Genomic DNA, 19,695 nt, shown 5'->3' with positions numbered 1-19,695 from the left:
CGTCCGCACCTCATCAGAGGTACGGAATCAGAATTTGTTTCATTTACAGGAATTTTGTTTCTGTTTTAAAAGGAAACAGATCCAAAACCCAACCAATACTTTGGCGGTTCATCCTTGAGTGTTTGAACAATCAAAAGATGACGAAATCACTGCAGTGGGTGAACAAACGGGACGGCACCTTCAAGTTTTTCTCTAAACATAAGGAAGAGATCGCGCATGCGTGGGGCAAGTTGAAGAACCGGAAGAGGATGACGTATCAAAAGATGGCGCGCGCGTTGAGAGATTACGCGGGAAAGGGCATCATGAAGAAAGTGAAACGGAAGTTGCATTATCGTTTCTTACCAAACGTAATGTCACAACTCAGTTTTGGCTCGTCCGGGTGTCCATCATTCAGTAGATACAGTCCTCTGTAGCGATTTTTTCTGAAAAAAAATTACAGTGGTAAAACAAATCAATCGAATCTTCTTTTGTTGCATTGAGAGATGACTAATTGAATTTTAGTGGTAAAACAAACCAATCTAATCTTTTGTTGCATTGAGAGATGGCACATTGAATTACAGTGGTAAAACAAATCAATCGAATCTTCTTTTGTTGCATTGAGAGATGACTAATTGAATTTTAAGTACGAATCTGAAATGAATATGCATCATTCCCTGTTGTTACCGACAATCGTTCACAATGATTGTACACAAACTACCCACATCCTATATGTTCACTCGTTTTTCAAAAACAAAGTTTCATTTGAAGCTACTAACTATAACACCAAATGGCAACTCTTTCAAAATTTAGGAAAATTTTCGACGAAGAGAAAACTTCATGATTGTACTGGTTATAATGTTTGTGTCTGTAAACTTTTGAAGTTTTTTGTAAGGTTTATTTATTTTTACTTGGATTTTATAATAAAATCTCCATCGTAAATCAGAACTTTTCAGACTGACAAAGTGTGAGTTTTGGTAGTGTGAAGAACTGTGGTCAAAATATGCACGTAAATGTTCAAGAGTGTCATTTAAAATCGTTATTAGCTCATATTGATTTATGTTGGCTTCGGAAAGGTGCAGAATTTGCTTCAAACCATTATTTTATCAAGAAATTTTTGACACACATTGTTTTTTACTAGAATGACATCGTCAAATGAAATGACGTCAGAGGCAGAATGAGCCGTGCCAGACACTGACGTGAGAATTTCGAAACGTTTTGAAGATTTTATAATGATGAGTTCGACCCTCTGTCACACTCATACTGAAAAATTGTAAAGATTTTGATTTATTTGCCGTATTTTGTCTTTTAATTAATTTTCAAGTCTTTGATCTAAATTGGCCGTGGGTAATTAATATGGAGCTAGAACTCTTAATGTGAGCGATGTTGACAGCTGTTCCCCATTTAACGATAACAATACACACACATAAAGTAAAATCATTTTAAAAATTCAACTAAAATATATAAGAAATATAAATTTATAAAAATGATAATCAAAAAGGAAAAAGTTTACTCCTCTGCTGACAGGGGAAAAGGATTTTACAAAGTCTGTTAAACTTAGCTCTACAGTAGTCCGAGTTGAAGTCATCACCCTTCGTTGCCCTATCAACTGGTTAGCTGAGTACATGATTCTATGATCCAGTCATCTTCCTGCCTCCCCATTCGTCCTCAGGCTCTGGGCTCCCTGCTAAGAACATCGCTTCCCTGACGACAGGTAAAAGGCAATATGTCACGAGACGTAAAATTACAAAATTGTGGAAGTGTTAAGTATAGTTAATAGCCATGAAAGGATTATGGGATATGCGCAGATCAGATAAGAAATAAGGGGGGTCGCATAGGTCAGATAATGATTAATGACGGAAACTATTACAGTCACATTTCTTTTGACAATTAAAGTAAGTTAGAACTAGTAAAAAATAACAGAAATTGAATCTATTGATAATCGCTTTCAATGAAAAAAACTAAAACAAATGACTCGCACTATACGACTACACTCAACAGTGCCTTCTCTCACGCTCGCTATACGCAACGTTTTACTCTACATCCATTTCTCACTTCACATACATACACCATTACAGCTACATACTTAAAAAAATGAATTCGTCCGATCAGACGAAAACGTCTTTGAACTCTTTCACTCTCCAAAATCTTCGTACTCAGTATTTTACATATCCGTGTCTGGATTCTATTAAGCCTTTGAGCGTCAAAGTCAATTTTTGTCACCTTTATAAAATATACCCTAGCAAATTTTTTTTTTCAGATTTTTTGCCAAATTTTGATAAAAACCTTTAGCAAATGGAAGATGATGTCCCTTCGATCCAAAATTATCAAAAAAATTATAGAAAAATTTATAAAAATTGCTAAAAAAGTTGCGCTAAAATTTTGGCGGGCAAAATTTACATGCACATGAAACTTGGACATCACATGCATTGCATTTGCTCAGATGATATTGCAGTAATGTTGGTTAATCAGCACATCTACTTTTCTTTTTTATTTGCGATTTAAATGTTGGCTACTCTAGCAATAAACAACAACAATAACAAAGTAATAGTAATAAGAGACAGACACACAGTGTTGAGGGTTCAAGGTCAACTACTTTAATACAAGTTTACAGGTTGTAAGCCAAAGTCCCCGGTTTGGGTGGGAGGTTGGGGAACGCTCAAAGGTCAAAGTTAACAATAGGATACCCAAGGGTAGCCTCGTTCCACGATATCCCAAACACAGCCTCGAACCCGCCTCATATAAATTACAATAAAACAAGTATTATTACACACTCGCTTGTTTTTATTGGTAATTTGTAATATTGCAACATTCAGCTACAGGGAACCTATCACTTTTGATAAATTTACACAATTAAAAGATCATATTCTCCCAAATTGTTTCCAATCATCTTAATTGCTAAATACAGCATTCTGTACCGATGGAACGGAGGAGAATCTCCCATGATGCTTAGCTGTTAAACTTAATAATCATGGCGGACAGAAACAGTGAGCACGAAGCAGACTTCGAGAAACGTTTCAATGAAGTGGCCCAATCAGGTTACACTGCTCTCAGCGTAGCCATAGGATCTGCTACGGGTCTGTTCAATACGATGGCGGCACTTGGTGAGGCCAAAACGTCCCAGGAAATTGCAGATGCGGCCGGACTAAAAGAAAGGTCGGTATCTAACAAACGAACAATGTGCAAATGCCATTGGTAGTTTTTCACCATAATTTCAAATATACAATAAGTTTTTGTGCAAGTCATCATACTCTCTGATTTATGAGTCAAAACTAAGACTTTGGTAAAATAGCGAAAGTTCTCTGCTGTGAAATGAATAAGCTGAATTTAACGGCCGTGAATTGTGAAGGAACAACCGGGCCTGCGTGTACAGAGGCCATCTGTTCATATGTTTGTTGACGGCTGAGGTCACAGGCGCTTATAGTACTGCTCCGATTACAGTGCCTTCATGCGAAAACGGTGAGCGCATAAGCTCCACTGCACTGGTGAGTTAGTAATGAAATTTTACGACAAAACCCTGTCCATTAACATTATTCCTTAATTGAAGGTAAAAACCATTTTTAGGTCCACGAGATATTTAATATTTAAATTGGACATTGACGTGGACCATCCAGAGCTATCAACAGTATTAGTAAACGTTGTGTAAGCATTACCCTTCTAACGCCTTACACCTATCAGACATATCAGACATTATATTACGATGCCCTGCCCGTCGCATTTTGATTGGTCGAGCTGAACCACGTGACTGACCACAAATACACAGTAATGGTTTGTTTACATGCCCGTGAATATGAATAATAAGATTAACAACTCAAAGTATCGTAACTTTACAGCTCAAACGTAAATCATAATCAATCACAAAATAAAACGGAGCACTTGTAGGTCAAGTTGAGATACTTTTTTCTGAAAACATCTCCGGATTTGCCAATTTTTTTACAGCGCGCGTGACAGTGCGTCGCGTATTGATAGTTTCTGGGGCCCTGTCGTCGTTCGCGCTTGAAATTTTCGAAAATTTTCACGGTTTTCTCGGGTTCGCTGATAATATAATGGAAATAACAGACTCCGCTCTGACCATTAACGTTTATTTATGGGCGCGGGCTCGAGGAAAGCCAAATTAACGGGCTCGGCAAGCCTTGCCCGTTAATTTTTGGTTTTCCTCTCGCCCTTGCAATTGCCCACAAATAAACGTTAATGGTCAGTGCATCGCCCATTATTTCTATAATACATGAACGATGCAACTCAAGGTAGGATGCGCCTCGGGGACAGATATTTGGACTTTTACAATTCTCTTCTGATATACCATTTGTGGGGGGTTATCTTAAACGTCTTGGTGTAAGAAAAGTTTTCACCGTCTTAGTTTGAAAATTTTATTTTGCTCCATAGAGTTAACACAGGGACGGCGGCCATTTTGAATTTCAAATATCGCTAAATCTTGGGTAATTTGTTTCTCCATTAACACAATTTGCGCTGTGATCCCCGATTTTATTCCTGGTTTTGAAAGAAAATTGTTGAAAGATTCCTTGAAGAAATTTGAGGAAAAGTTTAACATAACATAATAAATTTTAAAATAACCTCTTCAAACCTTGACTCTTTCATTCGGTTGACAACAAAGGTCTTTGCTTCATTCTGTCTTCTTCAGTCTTTTAACTATGATGTACACTGCTTTGTGGAAGATGTAGATTCTTGCCTGACCATTAGTTTGTGTCAAAAATGTAGACTTTTGACTGCCATTGAATGGAAAATTGTAAAGTTTATCCGTAGTAGTTCAAATTGTCCAGGAATTGTACAAAATAACACATTTTTATCATCTTGACTCAGCAAAGTTAGTAAGATGACAAAGTCAATGGAAATTAAATAATCTCAACAAAAATACTGAAATGCATAAGCTTCCTCATTTCATCAAGCAAATTCAATGTGTTGATTATAAGTTTCATGCTACATGCAAGGTAAAAATTATCACACCATTCCATGACCAGGTACGTCCGTGAATGGCTTGGAGCAATGGTTGTTGCAAGTATAGTCGAAGCTGACTCAGAGAGGGACACTTTCTACCTACCTGCTAGCAGATATAGGACCCTCTGCACAACAGAATCAAGAGGCATGTTGGCTATACTCTGTGAAGGACTACCCGTGATGTGTGAAGTCTATAAAGATCTCGTGGAGTGCTTCAAGAAGGAAGGACCCAATGGTAGGCATACCTTCATGCGTACATTGATGAAAGAATTGATGGATTGATGCATGGATAGATAAATGGGCGGATGGATAAATAGATAGATAGATAGATAAATGTACGTACATAGGCACATACATATATATTACAGATACATACACAGGTACATACATAGATACGTATATATATAGATATAGACACATAGAAACATAGATACACATATACATATACACAAACAGAGATACATACATAGATACATACATAGATAGATATACAGATAGATACACACATATATACACACATACATAATTATACGTAGATACATATATAAATAGATACATACATACAGGGCTTTGCTGCCTACCTTCCCATTTCGATGTCTCGTAAGCACACTTTGTGTGCACAGAATGCATGGACTTTTTATCTTACATAAACACCAGGATGCCGTACAAGAGATGCTGCTATTATTAAGAAATTAGGCCTTTAGCAGCAGACACACTTCAGATTACAGCTTGCATGGCAAGAGAATATAAAACAAGTGACCACCAGTACATATTACAGTTATCCATTTTATAATACATTTCTTGTTTGGTGTATGCACTAGTCTTTAAAAGTCACTACCAATAGCATCAATAGAAACAAACACATCCTCCGACAGTAATTAGTCTAGTGTAATCTGAGGAAAGATATCATCACTTTTATGTGAACTTGTTGTTTATGCTAGATAAAAACCCATGCGTTCATTGCACACAATGGGTGCATACCAGACGTTGAAACGGGAAGGAAGCCTGCAAAGCCCTGTACACAGATGCATACATAGATAGATACATAGATAGATACATAGATAGATACATAGATACATACATACATACATACATACATACATACAGACAGACAGACAGACAGACAGACAGACAGACAGATAGTAAATTAAATCATGCATTCTCTCATGCATTAAGATTGTCGACATCAAGTAGGTTGTTTCCTACCCAGAGCAAAATTGAAATTGCAGCAAATAGACTATGTCTTTGTTATTTTTGAGAAGAATGATCAATGAACAACACTCAGTATTTTAAGAGACTTTGTAAGAGATTGATAGAATGTATGCTGTTACGTGACACAAAACTCGACAGTATGGGACAGATGTCTAAAACATGTGGATTTGTTTATCATGACCTAGGTGACTTATGTTTCAGGTATCTCGTATTTGAAGTATACCTTGGACCCACCTTTTATTGAGGCTCTTGCTATGACGTTTCTGGGCGGTAAACCTCCCAAAGATCTCACCAACGTGGAGCAGATTAAACGACTACTAGGTAAGAGCTCTCAAATGTCAGCCTTTACCGTGTCAGTTATCGAACAATCTAAATATGTCAGGGAATTCAAAGGTGTATGAGAAGACGTGAAAAAAGAAGTGAAGAAAATTGAGACAAATCATGGCGTCGTACCACATTGAAGCCTTCGTGGCAACAGCTTTTAAGATTACACTCAGTAGGAGATGTGTGGTTGTTTGCTACTTGTACAAGGAATGTGGGAGTAAATTAGCATATAACATAATATCTTGTAGCTCAACCATGGATGTGAATGTAATTATAATGTGAATGCCAAGCCTCATGTTAAATAACATGGGCATTTGTTACGTGAGAGAAAACGAACAAAACGGTGAACTCGGCGGTTTCCTTTTAAACGTAATTTATTACGAAAAATAAATAAAACTAAGCGCTAAGTCAAGGGATAGATTACAAACTGTAAAAAATTACAGTCCACTTATCTCAGCTGGGACGGCAAAGCTCCAGTGTCGGACATTGAGACGGAGTAAGCAGTCCTTTGGCTTGCTTGTGGGCTTGAGGTTGCACAAAGTCCGCAGAATAGATCCAGCGTTGCAGTGAAGGTGTTGAAAAGTCTTAAAATTAATACTGCTGGAGTTTCCAAAATCTTGAAGTAACACGCAAGACTGAAGAGACACGATCCCAAATGTCTGACTGAAAAGCCGTTTCTTGCTTTAACGGGTTATTGCTACAAAATCCTATATTGAACTCCTTCAGTGAGTATAGTTCAACAAATAACACGATTGGAACTTATTTGGGATGATTGGATACTGAACTAATGTCGAAATAATCTGCAAATGTAAGCCAATCTGCTTTTTTCTTTAAGCAATGCAGTATTTTTATGAGTAAGTTGTAATATTGCAATAGACATCAAATCAGGTCCAATAATCGTTATCATTCAAGGTAACTAAGAAAGTTACCAGGTCCAAGGAACATATTGAAAATGACAAAGGCAATGGGGTCATCTTGAACCACAAAGTAGTGGTGGTACCAGGTGTCCGGAATGGGTAAGCGTACCCTGCCAGCTAGCCGCACCCGTCAAGATTGACCCAAAGCGACAAATCCATTGTTATTTGGTGAATTCACCAAATTACTTTTGTGAGTCAAAATTTGGTATGCTGTCACTCATCATTTGAGTAACAGACAGGTCATATTTTGATACAACATCTCCGTATCTACCGTAGAACTTCTTAAATGATTTCACTAATCTACTTTCTGAGAACCCTTGCCTCACTAACTTTTGAGCTAATAGGCTGTGTCTAACTCGAAAGTCTTCATATGAATTGCATGCTCTACTGTATCTAAGAAGTTGTGAAATATACACACCATAAGCTGGAGATGATGGTATATTGCTCGACAAAAAGGGAAAGTTTATGATTTCAAAATTGAAATCGTCTCTTTTGTCATACAGCTTAGTATATAGTGTATTTTGTCTAATTTCAAACAATACGTCTAGGTATGAAGCTGAGTCCACACTTTCAGTTGTTTCTTTTATTTCTAAATCATCTGGGTAGATGTGGTGTAGATAATTGGATATACCAGGATTGTTTAAACTGATGAGATCATGCTGCAACATGCAGCTATACGCCATCCAACGCTTTTGAGAAATTTGAAAAAATATAAAAACGCGATTTTCCCAAATTAGTTTCAATCGTGATGAACATATCTGTTAAGAGAAACATAGCATAAGGGAGTTGGTCAAAGTCCCCTGAATTCTTTTTAGTTATTACCTTAGATACGAATTCTTGTCCCCTGGACTTGAGTAACCTTTGAAGAAAAGCTGTGTTTTAAAACAAATAGAAATATTATCCTTGTTTGTTTTAAATAAACGGGTTCTCTCGTGTCTCAGTAAACCTTCTGCAGTTTCAATAAACATATGTTTCGCAATATTTTTCAAGATGATTGACTCCAATGTAATGTGTAATAGCCGTCTTCAAGAGGCGTAAATTCAAATAGCAGAGGGACCTATTAAAACAAGGCTCATTGGAGAGACAATTAACCCTTTCAGGCCAAAACCCCTATTTATAGGGGTAGCTCTGATATGTTACCAGAAAGTCAGGCCTGAAAGGGTTAAATGTATACAGACGATGTCAAACTAACAGGCTAAGCGTGTTCAAGCCTAATGAGTAGCCTTTAGATAACCACCACATTCACACTAACATGTTCAGGTCACCCCTGAGTCAACCCTGGTATGAGGTTGGTTTAGAGTCGACACTCATTTGACTAGACCCAGACTGTGTGTGTGAACGCTATACATTGGCCCTGGGGCCAGGTGTACTCCATTAAAGAGTGACTTTGCCGTAGAAATAAAATAACAGTGTACAAAAACGGAGAACGTTTGCTATAAAGTAATCTAAAAGTACTAAAGTTATTCCTTGTAAAAAAGTGCCAAGCCTTTCGTTACATTGTATTTTTATTTCGAAGTCAATGAAAAGTGAATGTTAAGATCAATTTAGTGTGGGTACTTAATAATATTATGATATAAATTCCAATGGAAGAATTAACTGGAAAAAAGAGTATGCGCCATTGGAATAATACTACAAGTATATAAATAAGTCAATGGTACAAACAGTGAACAACACTTCCTATGATATGGTCAAATTGCCCATAATGACATAGAAATTTCTATGTCATTATGGGCAATTGGTGACATCGTGTATACGTCTATGTCATTATGGGCAATGCCCCATTGGTGTTTCAGAAAGTTCATTTGTGGAAATTTTTGATGTTGGAAAGAGTGGGTTTGTACAGTTTGGAAAGAGACCAGAATCCAAGGACATCTATTTGAGTAATCGATGAGTCATTTATTTTTTATCAACAACCTACATATAACCATCAATTACATTAATTTACGACTTAATGCATTGCAGGAAATTTCTATGTCATTATGGGCAATTTGGTGACATTGTGTATACGACTAATTACAGTAATTTGCGTCAAATGTATCTTTGGATGAACGATCCAATATAGTCACAAGAGGTCCATTTTGTTGCAAAGATTTTTCAACGATGTATTTTGTACATTTTCAGAGACGTCATCAGTTGTCCTTGACATTGGTTGTGGTAGAGGCGCTCCCCTTTGCTTCATGGCACGTGATTTCCTGAAGAGTGAATTCCATGGCATTGATGTGGCGGAAAACTGTATCGAAACAGCCAAATGTAGGGCAGAATCTATGCAGCTGAAGAATGTAACCTTTCACATCGGTGACGCATTAGAGTCGGTCGAACGACAAGACTGGCGATCCAAATTTGATATTGTCTACTGCAGAGATGTGGTCCATGACATGCAAAGACCCGATCTGTTCTTGAAAGGAGTGAAAAACGTTCTTAAGGATGAAGGGTACTTCGTAATGGTTGAAATCACAGCACATGGCAAACCTGCAAAAAATATGGACTGCCCAGTGGCGCCTCACATGTACGCGGCTAGTCTGTTCCGCTGTTTGCCAATGTCCCTGGCGGGTAATGGTGAAAGTATGGCACTGGGAGCGATGAGGGGGAATGAACGCGCACTGGAAATGCTTGCAGAAGTAGGTTTAAAATGCTTCCTCAGTGAAAAAGCCGATACTTTGAACACAGCTTATTACTGTAAAAAGAATTAAAGTGAAGAAAAATTTTGATCGTCAATACTACTTGCTACTTATCGATTCTCAAGATTTGTTATAACGTGGTTGTTTTGAATTAAATTCACATTATGTTCGACCAGTATTTGCTTTTACAGCCATCAATGACCACTACGGGTAAACTTATTACTAGGGAAATACATTTCTACACGAAGTTACCACTTGATGACATTGTATTTGCTTTTCATATTATATAAGGATTAAAGGATCCATTTATTTGCAGCAGCGGAAAAGCTCTGCGCCAATTTCAAGTCTTTGACAAATAAGTTTAAATTTATTATGGAAAAGGAAACCATGGGAATCAATTTGGCAAAAATATATATTATTATGTCTAGAGTTACGGCAAAAAACATTACGACAATAATCACTGACTGTATTCTTTATCTTTTTTTCTTTTGCGATATGTATTTAGTGACTTCGTGAACACGTTTTCCTTGTATTTGTCGTGAGATTTCTGAGACACTGTTATTACTTTTTTTTTCTGAGTTCATGTTACCCTTTTCATCCCTACCATGAAATGATGTGTTAATAAAGTATATACGTATATATTATTTTTACTTAGTTATTATATTAATTGAAGGATAGAGTTTTTTTTTTAATTTTTCGCAGTGTGCCACTTTCTCTAAACAGGGAAGACAATTGTACTCTTTTCTGTCCGATCAATACCTAACGGTGACATTATCTTCAAATGTTGTTGGATAAATATTCCAAGCCTATGAATTGGTGATTGCCTTTTTCGCAGTTTCAGTGATTTGCAAACTTCAAGATGATAGTTTGTGACTTCAATTACATTCATTTCAGTCTGATGCACAAGTTAAATTTAGCTCATCTCTGTGTTATGCAGTGGCCAAACTGCAAGATAGAGTTCTTATTCAGCTTTACATATATCAAAGCTTCTCTCTCCGAAGGTTAACTGTGCCAAAATATATCGCCGTCAGCTTTCGTCTACATGCAAAAACGACATTAAACTGGTCCAATAATCATTTTCATTCAAGGTAATACATTACCAGGTCCATGGGACATTTGAGATTTACAAATTTAAGTAGGACCATCCTGAACTACTGATAGTTAGTGGTGGTACCACGTGGTAAGTGGTGGTAAAAACGAATTGAGAGAACCAGAGACTTGAGCATGTAATTGTGTATTTCTTTTCTTGCGACTATGTAATGTTTGTCTGTCGGAAAGTTCTGACTTTAATTAATAAATTGTACGGATGAATGCAAAATGACAAAACGTGTCGATGTAACTTCTCAAGCTATTTTGTATTAGAATTTTTTTATATAAAAATAATACTTTGGTATAATGTAGTACGCGCTTCGATATTGAAAGACTTACAGCTTTTGTTCAGACTTTCCGTATGAAAACTATTAACGGCCCCTCTTAAATTCAAGAATAAAAATCGGGATTAACGAGCAAAATTTGGTTATGGAGAAACGAGATACCCCATTTTACCGATTCTTGATATTGAGGATGGCCTGTATCATTGTGTTATTCAATGGGGAAAGTAAAAATTGTCGATTATCACATATTAAATAAGATGCTGGAGAATTTACCTCAACTAGTAGTGGACCTAAAGAGTATTGGAAACGTTTGAGGGCCCGAATACATGCCCGCGAGTGAGGCGCAGTCTGCTTTAATTTCACTCTCCTGACAATAGTTTGGACGAAAAAAACGGTCAAGTTGATTTGCAGGAGCGCGTCTCTATTTTTGTAGTCTTAAAACATGTAGAGTGTAAATACTTAATGCCAATTTTTCTTCCAGTGAATTAAAATTGGAATGTTTTCTAGTTCCTCTCCAGAAGAGAGCGATATTTTTCAGTTTAGAAGATGTATGGCTTATTCTACTACTATGAAATAAATATTAATTGACAAAATAATAGTTAGGTAAAACTTATCTAACTTCTGTGCTAATAGGGGAGATGGGAAAATTTTCAAGCCAGCATTTATACCTAAAGTAACCTGGATTAAGTAAGCGTCTGTCATTGCCGTACGTGTGTCGACTTATACGCAGAGCTCACAACCCCTTAATCCCGCAACTTCAATGCAGATCCCGTTCAGGTCATGTGCTGTAACACGTATGCACAGTTCTTCGTCCTGGCACCAATTAGTCCAAGAGGCCCTGTACGGTAGTTCTATTGTATGTAGACACTATCTCTGTTCAGGTGCAACTGGCCAAGTGTATACCACGTACTTTTCTTTCGACACACAGTCTGTACTTTGCTCACCAGGGCTTCAGTATTGACACCGAGGTCAACAACGTCGTTATCTTCCAGCAAACGCAGCAACAGCAGTCCAAGACCAAGTAGCGAGGAATGCAGAGAGAAGAGATTAGTGATTAGTGAGCGTCTCAAGCTCAGACATACAATTAAATCCACGAACCATTGCATTTGGCAGAAATGTTAGGTCCTTCATAAATTGTGACGAAGAGTATACCAAATTTGGAAGTAGCGTCATGGTCCAGCAAATTCAGGTCATATGTACCCTCAGTTGGTCAGTAATCCATCATATTTAGACACCTACAAGTATGTTAATGCATGGGCTTAGGCTTACTTACATGTGAAATCAGTTTGAACATACTTTTTAATCAGACCTGGTCAGAAAATTGTGAAAATTTCCAAAAATATGTTTGGCATTTGATTAAGTTGAAATTTAACATAATATATTACCTAAGTCAGGTCACGTGACCGAAATCTGTTATTTTCCCGCCAAAATGTATATTGCAAATAACTGAACATTCCAACCGCTAAACATATTATTACCAATTAATGTAAAATGGGATGGAAACTTGCGTTAAAACTACTGGCAGATGCAAAATTATTGAATTTTGAATAACATTTCTTAACAAAAAAACAACATACAATATTTTGACGTTTTACATGAATGTTTTGAATGTCAGAAAGAAGTATATATAAACTTTCATGAGTGCCATGTATTTTTGAAAGGTATGATAGATGTTGTTTTCAAAAGTGCAGAGAAAATCAAGAAAATATAACGGGTTACGGTTGGAATATTAAAATTAATAAAGACGTAAATTTTGGCGGGAAAATATCAGATTTGGTCACGTGACTCAACTCGTCAAGATTTAGGCAGACATTTTTTTAAAGAATTTAATAATTCCAATAAGTAGGCCAAATATCAATCAAATCTGGTGGTTTTTAAAGATAATTGACCATTTTCTTACTCTTGGCTTGATGGGTACAAACACCCATGCATTAACTTACTTGAGCTGATCAGTAATAATTGATTGTGAGAAGGGGAGCTATTCATATTTCCAAATCCTTCATCTAAACAGTAGAGGTCTGATGCACAACATTTTATTTCGTCTAGTAATAAAAATGCAATTAAGACTAATGATTCATGAACTTGTATACATTCAGCCCAAAGGAGTGTGACCTTTCAGTAAAACCGTTATCTATGTAGACCAACAATGGCATATAGTACAAATATGTCAAGTTCTATTATCAGAAATATACAGGTTTGCCAATGGGTAGGTGTGGCGAGCCAACAGAAAAGGTAACAAAACAACAGCATGTGAGTTAGGAGAGAAACACTGAGAGGCGAATTATACATTCACATGACAATACTATCATACATGTTCGGTGACAATTTTTGGGGTTTCATATGAAAGAATGTTTCGCAGCTATCGTTTCGGTTAGAGTGTTAACGTTATGTTAATCATTGATTTCCAACACCATCAAATATGAAAAAAATATCAGAGGTAGACTTATTAGTGAACTATAATAGCATTTTATACTTGCACTGTAATGAAGTTCAGTTGCCCTACATTGAATAAAACAACATTGCGTGTAATAAAACTTATACTGCCCGATCCTACACAGGATGTGTTATACAAGGGAAAATCAAAACTCGTAGGGTTGCACTGGCATAAGAAGGGTAGACACATAAATAGTACGGTTTTGATCCCATGTAGACTTTGTTTAATAAAATGTTGGCAGAGTAACATACACATTTGACGTCCTTTTTTCAGTCCAGCACGAAGTGTGATGTCAAGTAAGCACATTTGCCTGTCTTCTTGTAGAAAACGTGGAATTGTGACCTAAAAGCATCAGCCTAAGAGTGTGGACATTTGACCGAAATTATAAGGAAAATTGAAGAGTATTTGCTTTGCAGTTTGGAATCTCAAGGGTGCACCTGTACCTAAATCGGAGACCGAGCGTCCCTTCGGGCTCTACACATTAGCAATTACTAAATACAGCCCTCTGTACTGATGATACGGCGAATCTACCATGATGCTTTGCGGTTAACCCTCAGAAGCATGGCAGACAGAAAAGGTGAGCACGAAGAAGATTTTGAGGAACGTTTAAATGGAGTGGCCCAATCAGGTTACACTGCTCTCAGCGTAGCCATAGGATCGGCTACGGGTCTGTTCAATACGATGGCGGCACTTGGTGAGGCCAAGACGTCCCAGGAAATTGCAGATGCGGCTGGACTAAAAGAAAGGTCGGTATCGAACAGATGAATAGGACTTATTGTGCATATTTCTTCAAATGTACAATAATTTTGGTGTCAGTCGTGCCGTATTCTCTGATTTGTTAGGCCAAACTATCAGACTTTGATAAAATAGCGCAAGTTCCCTGCTTTTAAAAGAGTAAAGCTGAATATTGAATGATAAAAAACAGGATGTCAGGTAATGGCCGTCAGAACAGAAATACAATGACTGCTTAACTTTGAACGCTTTACAGGAACGCCTTGGGCCTGCACGTACAAAGGTTGTCTTTTTGTAAGAAGTATCTAGGTCACAGGCGCTTCGAGCATCGCTTAGGTCACAGGTCACAGTCCCTTCATGTATAAGCGACCAGCACATGTGTGTCACTGGAGAGTCTGTAATGGTTTACAGAAATTTTACAGATTAAAAATGTCTATCAATATAACCCATTCAAGGTGAAAACATTACCAGACCCTTGAGAAATTTATTGGACATTAAATTGGCCATCCTGAACCATCAACAATAAGTAGTCTTTCAGGTACCTGGGATGGGTAAACACACCTATCAGAATTTGACCAAAATTGACAGTCTACGAGCGAGGCAACTCCATGTAACACCGAATTAAGTTATAGTTATGAATGCTATTTCTCCACTGCATATCCATGTCTATTACAAACTTTTTTGAAAGAGGTTTATCAGTCTACTTTCCCCTGAAATATTCTCTTAAGGGAGGTACAGTACAGTGGGACCACAGGGAACTTAGTAATCTCGTTGTTCTCCTTTTTTGTGTTGTTACTAGTATTTGCTGATAGAAATTGAGGGAAACGAAATATGTTGTTTCTATTGTTTAGATTATATCAATGTCAAAGCAAATATGTGTATAGGAATGCTATAATAATAAACAGGTTTTTATGGCTGTAAGGCTGAATGCACGGCCCAAAGTTAGACTGCTTCCTACATTTATACAAGGGATGCAACCAAGGCCACCAACTCGCCTACACATGGTCAAACTTTCAAGTTTAAACAAGACAATCACGACCAGTGGACAGCCGATCGATGAAACAATGTCATTGCGAGAACCAGTGTTATCACTACCAATCTATTTTACTAACGTAAAAAACATTGAACTGAATTGACAATTTCAACATCAGATGAGGGAGTTTCTCAACAAACTTCTTCAAACCTTGACTCGTTCCTGCAGTTGACAACAAATCAAAAAGCTCCTTGCTTCATTCTGTCTTCACAAGTCTTGTAACTATATGATGTAAACTTTTGATACACAACTTAGTGGAAGATGTACACTTTTTTCCATTGGTATTTGTCAAAAAATGTAGACTTTTGATTGTAATTTAATGGATTATTGCATAGTTAATGGGTCGTAGTTCAAACTGTCCGTGGTACACTTGTACCCGATTCGAAACTCAGAGCCCTTAAACCTTTTTAATCAGCAAGGTTCTCTCTTCTTAGTTTATAGAAGACGGAATTTCGAGTTTAATCAAAAAGACTTATGACACATTTTTATCATTTTGTTCTGATCAGTAGTAACCCAGCAAGATTTGTAAGATTACAAGTTATGGAAATTTGTTAATTCTAACAAAAAGTACCTCATTGCATCACCTACCTTATTTGATCAAACACGTAACAAAATTATCGATGTGCTATTTTTCATGTTATGTAAATTAAAAAGGTATTTATTCTACGATCAGGTATGTCCGTGAATGGCTTGGAGCAATGGTGGTTGCAAGGATAGTGGAAGCTGACTCAGAGAGGGACACTTTCTATCTACCTGCTAGCAGATATAATACCCTCTGCACAACAGAATCAAGAGGCATGTTGGCGAAAATCTGTGAAGGAATACCCGTGATGTGTGAAGTCTATAAAGATCTTGTGGAGTGCTTCAAGAAGGAAGGACCCAATGGTAGGGCATACTTCGATGCGCGCATGGAAGGAAGGATGCTTGGATGGATGAATGTATGGTTGATTGGATGGATGGATGGATGGATGGATTAATAGATAGACAGATAGATAGATAGATAGATAGATAGATAGATAGATAGATAGACAGATAGATAGATAGATAGATAGATAGATAGAGATGCATAGATAGATAGATGGATTTTTACATAGATAGATAGATAGATAGATAGATAGATAGATAGATAGATAGATAGATAGATAGATAGATAGATAGATAGATAGATAGATAGCTAGATAGATAGATAGATAGATAGATAGATAGATAGATAGATAGATAGATAGATAGATAGAGATAGATGCATAGATAGATAGATGGATTTTTAGATAGATAGATAGATAGATAGATAGATAGATAGATAGATAGATAGATAGATAGATAGATAGATAGATAGATAGATAGATAGATAGAGAGATGGATGAATAGAAACAGAGACAGACAGACAACGACATACATAGATACATGCATGCATGCATGCATACATACATACATACATACATACATACATACATACATACATACATACATACATACATACATACATACATACATACATACATACATACATACATACATACATACATACATACATACATACATACATACATACATACATACATACATACATATATTATTGGTAAATTAAAAATGCCTTCTAAAATGCATTACGAATGGAAACAATAATAAGGTTATAACAAAATTAACCAGGAGAGAAATTGACATCGCAAGAGTTCACTTGATGTCGTGGTTATTTTTGAAAAGAATGGTTTAAATACAACACGCAATATTTAAGTGATTTAAGTAATATAATGAATGTATGCTTTTAAGTGGCACTAACCTCGACCAGCCTACCAATCTCTGTGCGGAATCGATTTCTAAAACGCATGGAATCGTTCTTTACCACCTTAGTAACTTCTGTTTCAGGTATCTCGTATTTGAAATATACCTTGGACCCACCTTATATCGATGCACTTACTATGAGATGTCTGGGCAGTAAACCTCCCAAAGATGTCACCAACGTGGAGCAGATCAAACGACTACTAGGTGAGCGCTCTCAAATGTCAACCTTTACCATGTCAGTTGTCGTAATGTAGATATTTCGGAATTCAAAGGGATATGAGAAGACGCATAAAAACATCGTTAATACAACTGGGATATTGATGACATCATGCAACATTTAAGCCTTTTGGCAGCAACGTTCAAAATTTCAGCATCGAACCACAGAGAAACATAGACAGAGTGGCAACACTTGCATGCCTTTTGTTCCATGGTCGTCTCGGTAGACTATTGGCTTTTCATATTAAAATGAGCTTCAAAGGTGTTAAACTTTTTGGAGGCTTTGTTTGTATTGTGGTTGATAATTACACGAGATTATGCGAAAAATACGACGAGATGGCATCGTACTGCCAGTCGCGTAGCAACCATAGTTACTTTGTGAGCTCTCAGGCCAGAAACACTGCTTCACGCCAATCAAAACATAACACGCCAGCAGTTTCATAAACATGTCCTTCCTTGACGCACGTGTAAAAGACAGTATGACTGACCGTAAACCATTGAGTAAAACCAGACAGAATCGATAAAAGACTTTCAAATTTGGTTCAAACACACTCATTATATATTCATAAAATATGAGGGGAATTTTAAAACAGTAAAACTCACTTTTCTGAAGCTCAAAACACTCCCGTTTTCGCCAGCACGTCAATTCTGCTCAGCACCACACGACAACAACAACACAAACTTTGCCGAACATACTTTCGCTTAACGATTGGCGAAAATCCGAAAATTACAGAAGGATTCATGGTCGGCACTCTTCGGAAAAGAGAGGCGAGAGCAACCTGAGGGGAGGCGAACATGGATGGGTTACGTAACCGCTTCACGCCTTAAACAATACCCGTTGCCACTCTATCTATGTTTCTCTGAGATCGAACTAAGTTGTGTCATCTTATTATTATACCCATCAAGAGGTGTGTTGCTGTTTGCTAACACACCTGTACAAGGAATGTGTGAGTAAATTAGCATACAACAAATTTTTGAGCGACTCAGCTCTAAATGTGAATGTAAATATGAATGCAGACTGTAAGCGTCGTATAAGTTTTGACATTTTATTCTGCCGTGTTTAATAGTAGTACCCATTATTGATATGATAAACCAACCCTTATGCATTCTTTCACAATACGGCACAAAAATGATCGTTTTAGGAAACTCCTTCTTAATGACAGCCTCTGCGTTCTGGTTTACAGTGATGAGAATTTGTGGGATTTGAATTTGGAAAACGCTCTCTGCATACCACGCAAACGGCTTGTTCATTCAACCAGAAACAAGGCACGACGAAGATCGCGTGAACTTAAATGAAAACTGCACGACCAGGGCTTTCACAGAAGCGCTGCATGCTTATCGATGGGAAACTTGCTATTAATCGGCAAAGACATGATAATCTAAAATTTTACCTAATAGGCCAAAGGCTTTGTGTCCACCATTGGCCCAGTTGATCTAAAACAAGTCCGATTTTGACCGAGAGGCGAGAGATTTAAATACAGTGTAAACGAGACCCAAAAGTGACTGCGAATGTAGCAAGTATTAGTCTTTCATATGGCATGTAATTGAACATTGAAATACTTCTTTAAACCGTGATTTTGCTGTAAAAATGAAATAAGAGTATGCAAAAGTATAGAATGCTGATATTAATTAATATCAGTTTTTAGTGTCCACAGTTAATCATATGACGATATAAAGTTCAATGAAAAAATAAACTAAAAAGAGTATACGTAATTGGAATAAAAGTCGATGTAAACACGGAAGTCAATTGTATCAAATATTTAACAACACCTCACTATGGCAAATGCCTCTTTGGTGTTTCAGAAAGTTCAGCTGTGGGAACTTTTGATGTTGGAAGGAGTGGGTGTGTGTAGAAAATGGCTAGAATCCAAGGACATCTTTCTGAGCAATCGATGAGTCATTTATTGTTATCAACAACCTACGTATAGCCACCAATTACATTAAGACTTCCTGCATTACAGACTGATTTCTGTGCAATTGTACACAATTTAGTGACGTTGCCTTTGCGTCTTAGTACAATAATCCGCACATATTTCATCTTTGGATAAATGATCCAATATAGCTACCAGGGGTACGGTTTGTTACAAGGATCTTCAACGATGTATTATTCTGTACATTTTCAGAG

General features: G+C 37.0%; 2 protein-coding genes across 3 annotated transcripts in view; both read left to right on the top strand.

The window, feature by feature from the left end:
• The window catches only part of LOC139134647 (transcription factor ETV7-like), a 36,895-nt gene extending 35,971 nt beyond the window's left edge, over nucleotides 1–924 (top strand). For both annotated transcript variants that reach the window (XM_070701607.1, XM_070701616.1), the window contains one exon: nucleotides 73–924. In XM_070701607.1, the coding sequence (XP_070557708.1) occupies nucleotides 73–413 (341 nt within the window). In that variant the 3' untranslated portion in view covers nucleotides 414–924. The remainder of the gene's footprint in view (nucleotides 1–72) is intronic.
• A 2,006-nt stretch (nucleotides 925–2,930) lies between these two features.
• LOC139134495 (S-adenosylmethionine-dependent methyltransferase Rv2258c-like) lies at nucleotides 2,931–11,962 on the top strand. Its single transcript, XM_070701357.1, has 4 exons — nucleotides 2,931–3,132; nucleotides 4,953–5,164; nucleotides 6,343–6,462; nucleotides 9,504–11,962. The coding sequence occupies exons 1-4, from the start codon at nucleotides 2,948–2,950 to the stop codon at nucleotides 10,070–10,072; spliced, it is 1,086 nt and encodes a 361-aa protein (XP_070557458.1). The 5' UTR covers nucleotides 2,931–2,947; the 3' UTR covers nucleotides 10,073–11,962.
• Nucleotides 11,963–19,695: the final 7,733 nt, after the last annotated feature.

Source organism: Ptychodera flava, chromosome 1 (genome assembly GCF_041260155.1).
Source record: "Ptychodera flava strain L36383 chromosome 1, AS_Pfla_20210202, whole genome shotgun sequence".
In the NCBI taxonomy this organism is placed as follows: domain Eukaryota; kingdom Metazoa; phylum Hemichordata; class Enteropneusta; family Ptychoderidae; genus Ptychodera; species Ptychodera flava.
Note: the sequence above shows the minus strand (reverse complement) of the source record. Positions and strands in the feature narration are given on the sequence as shown.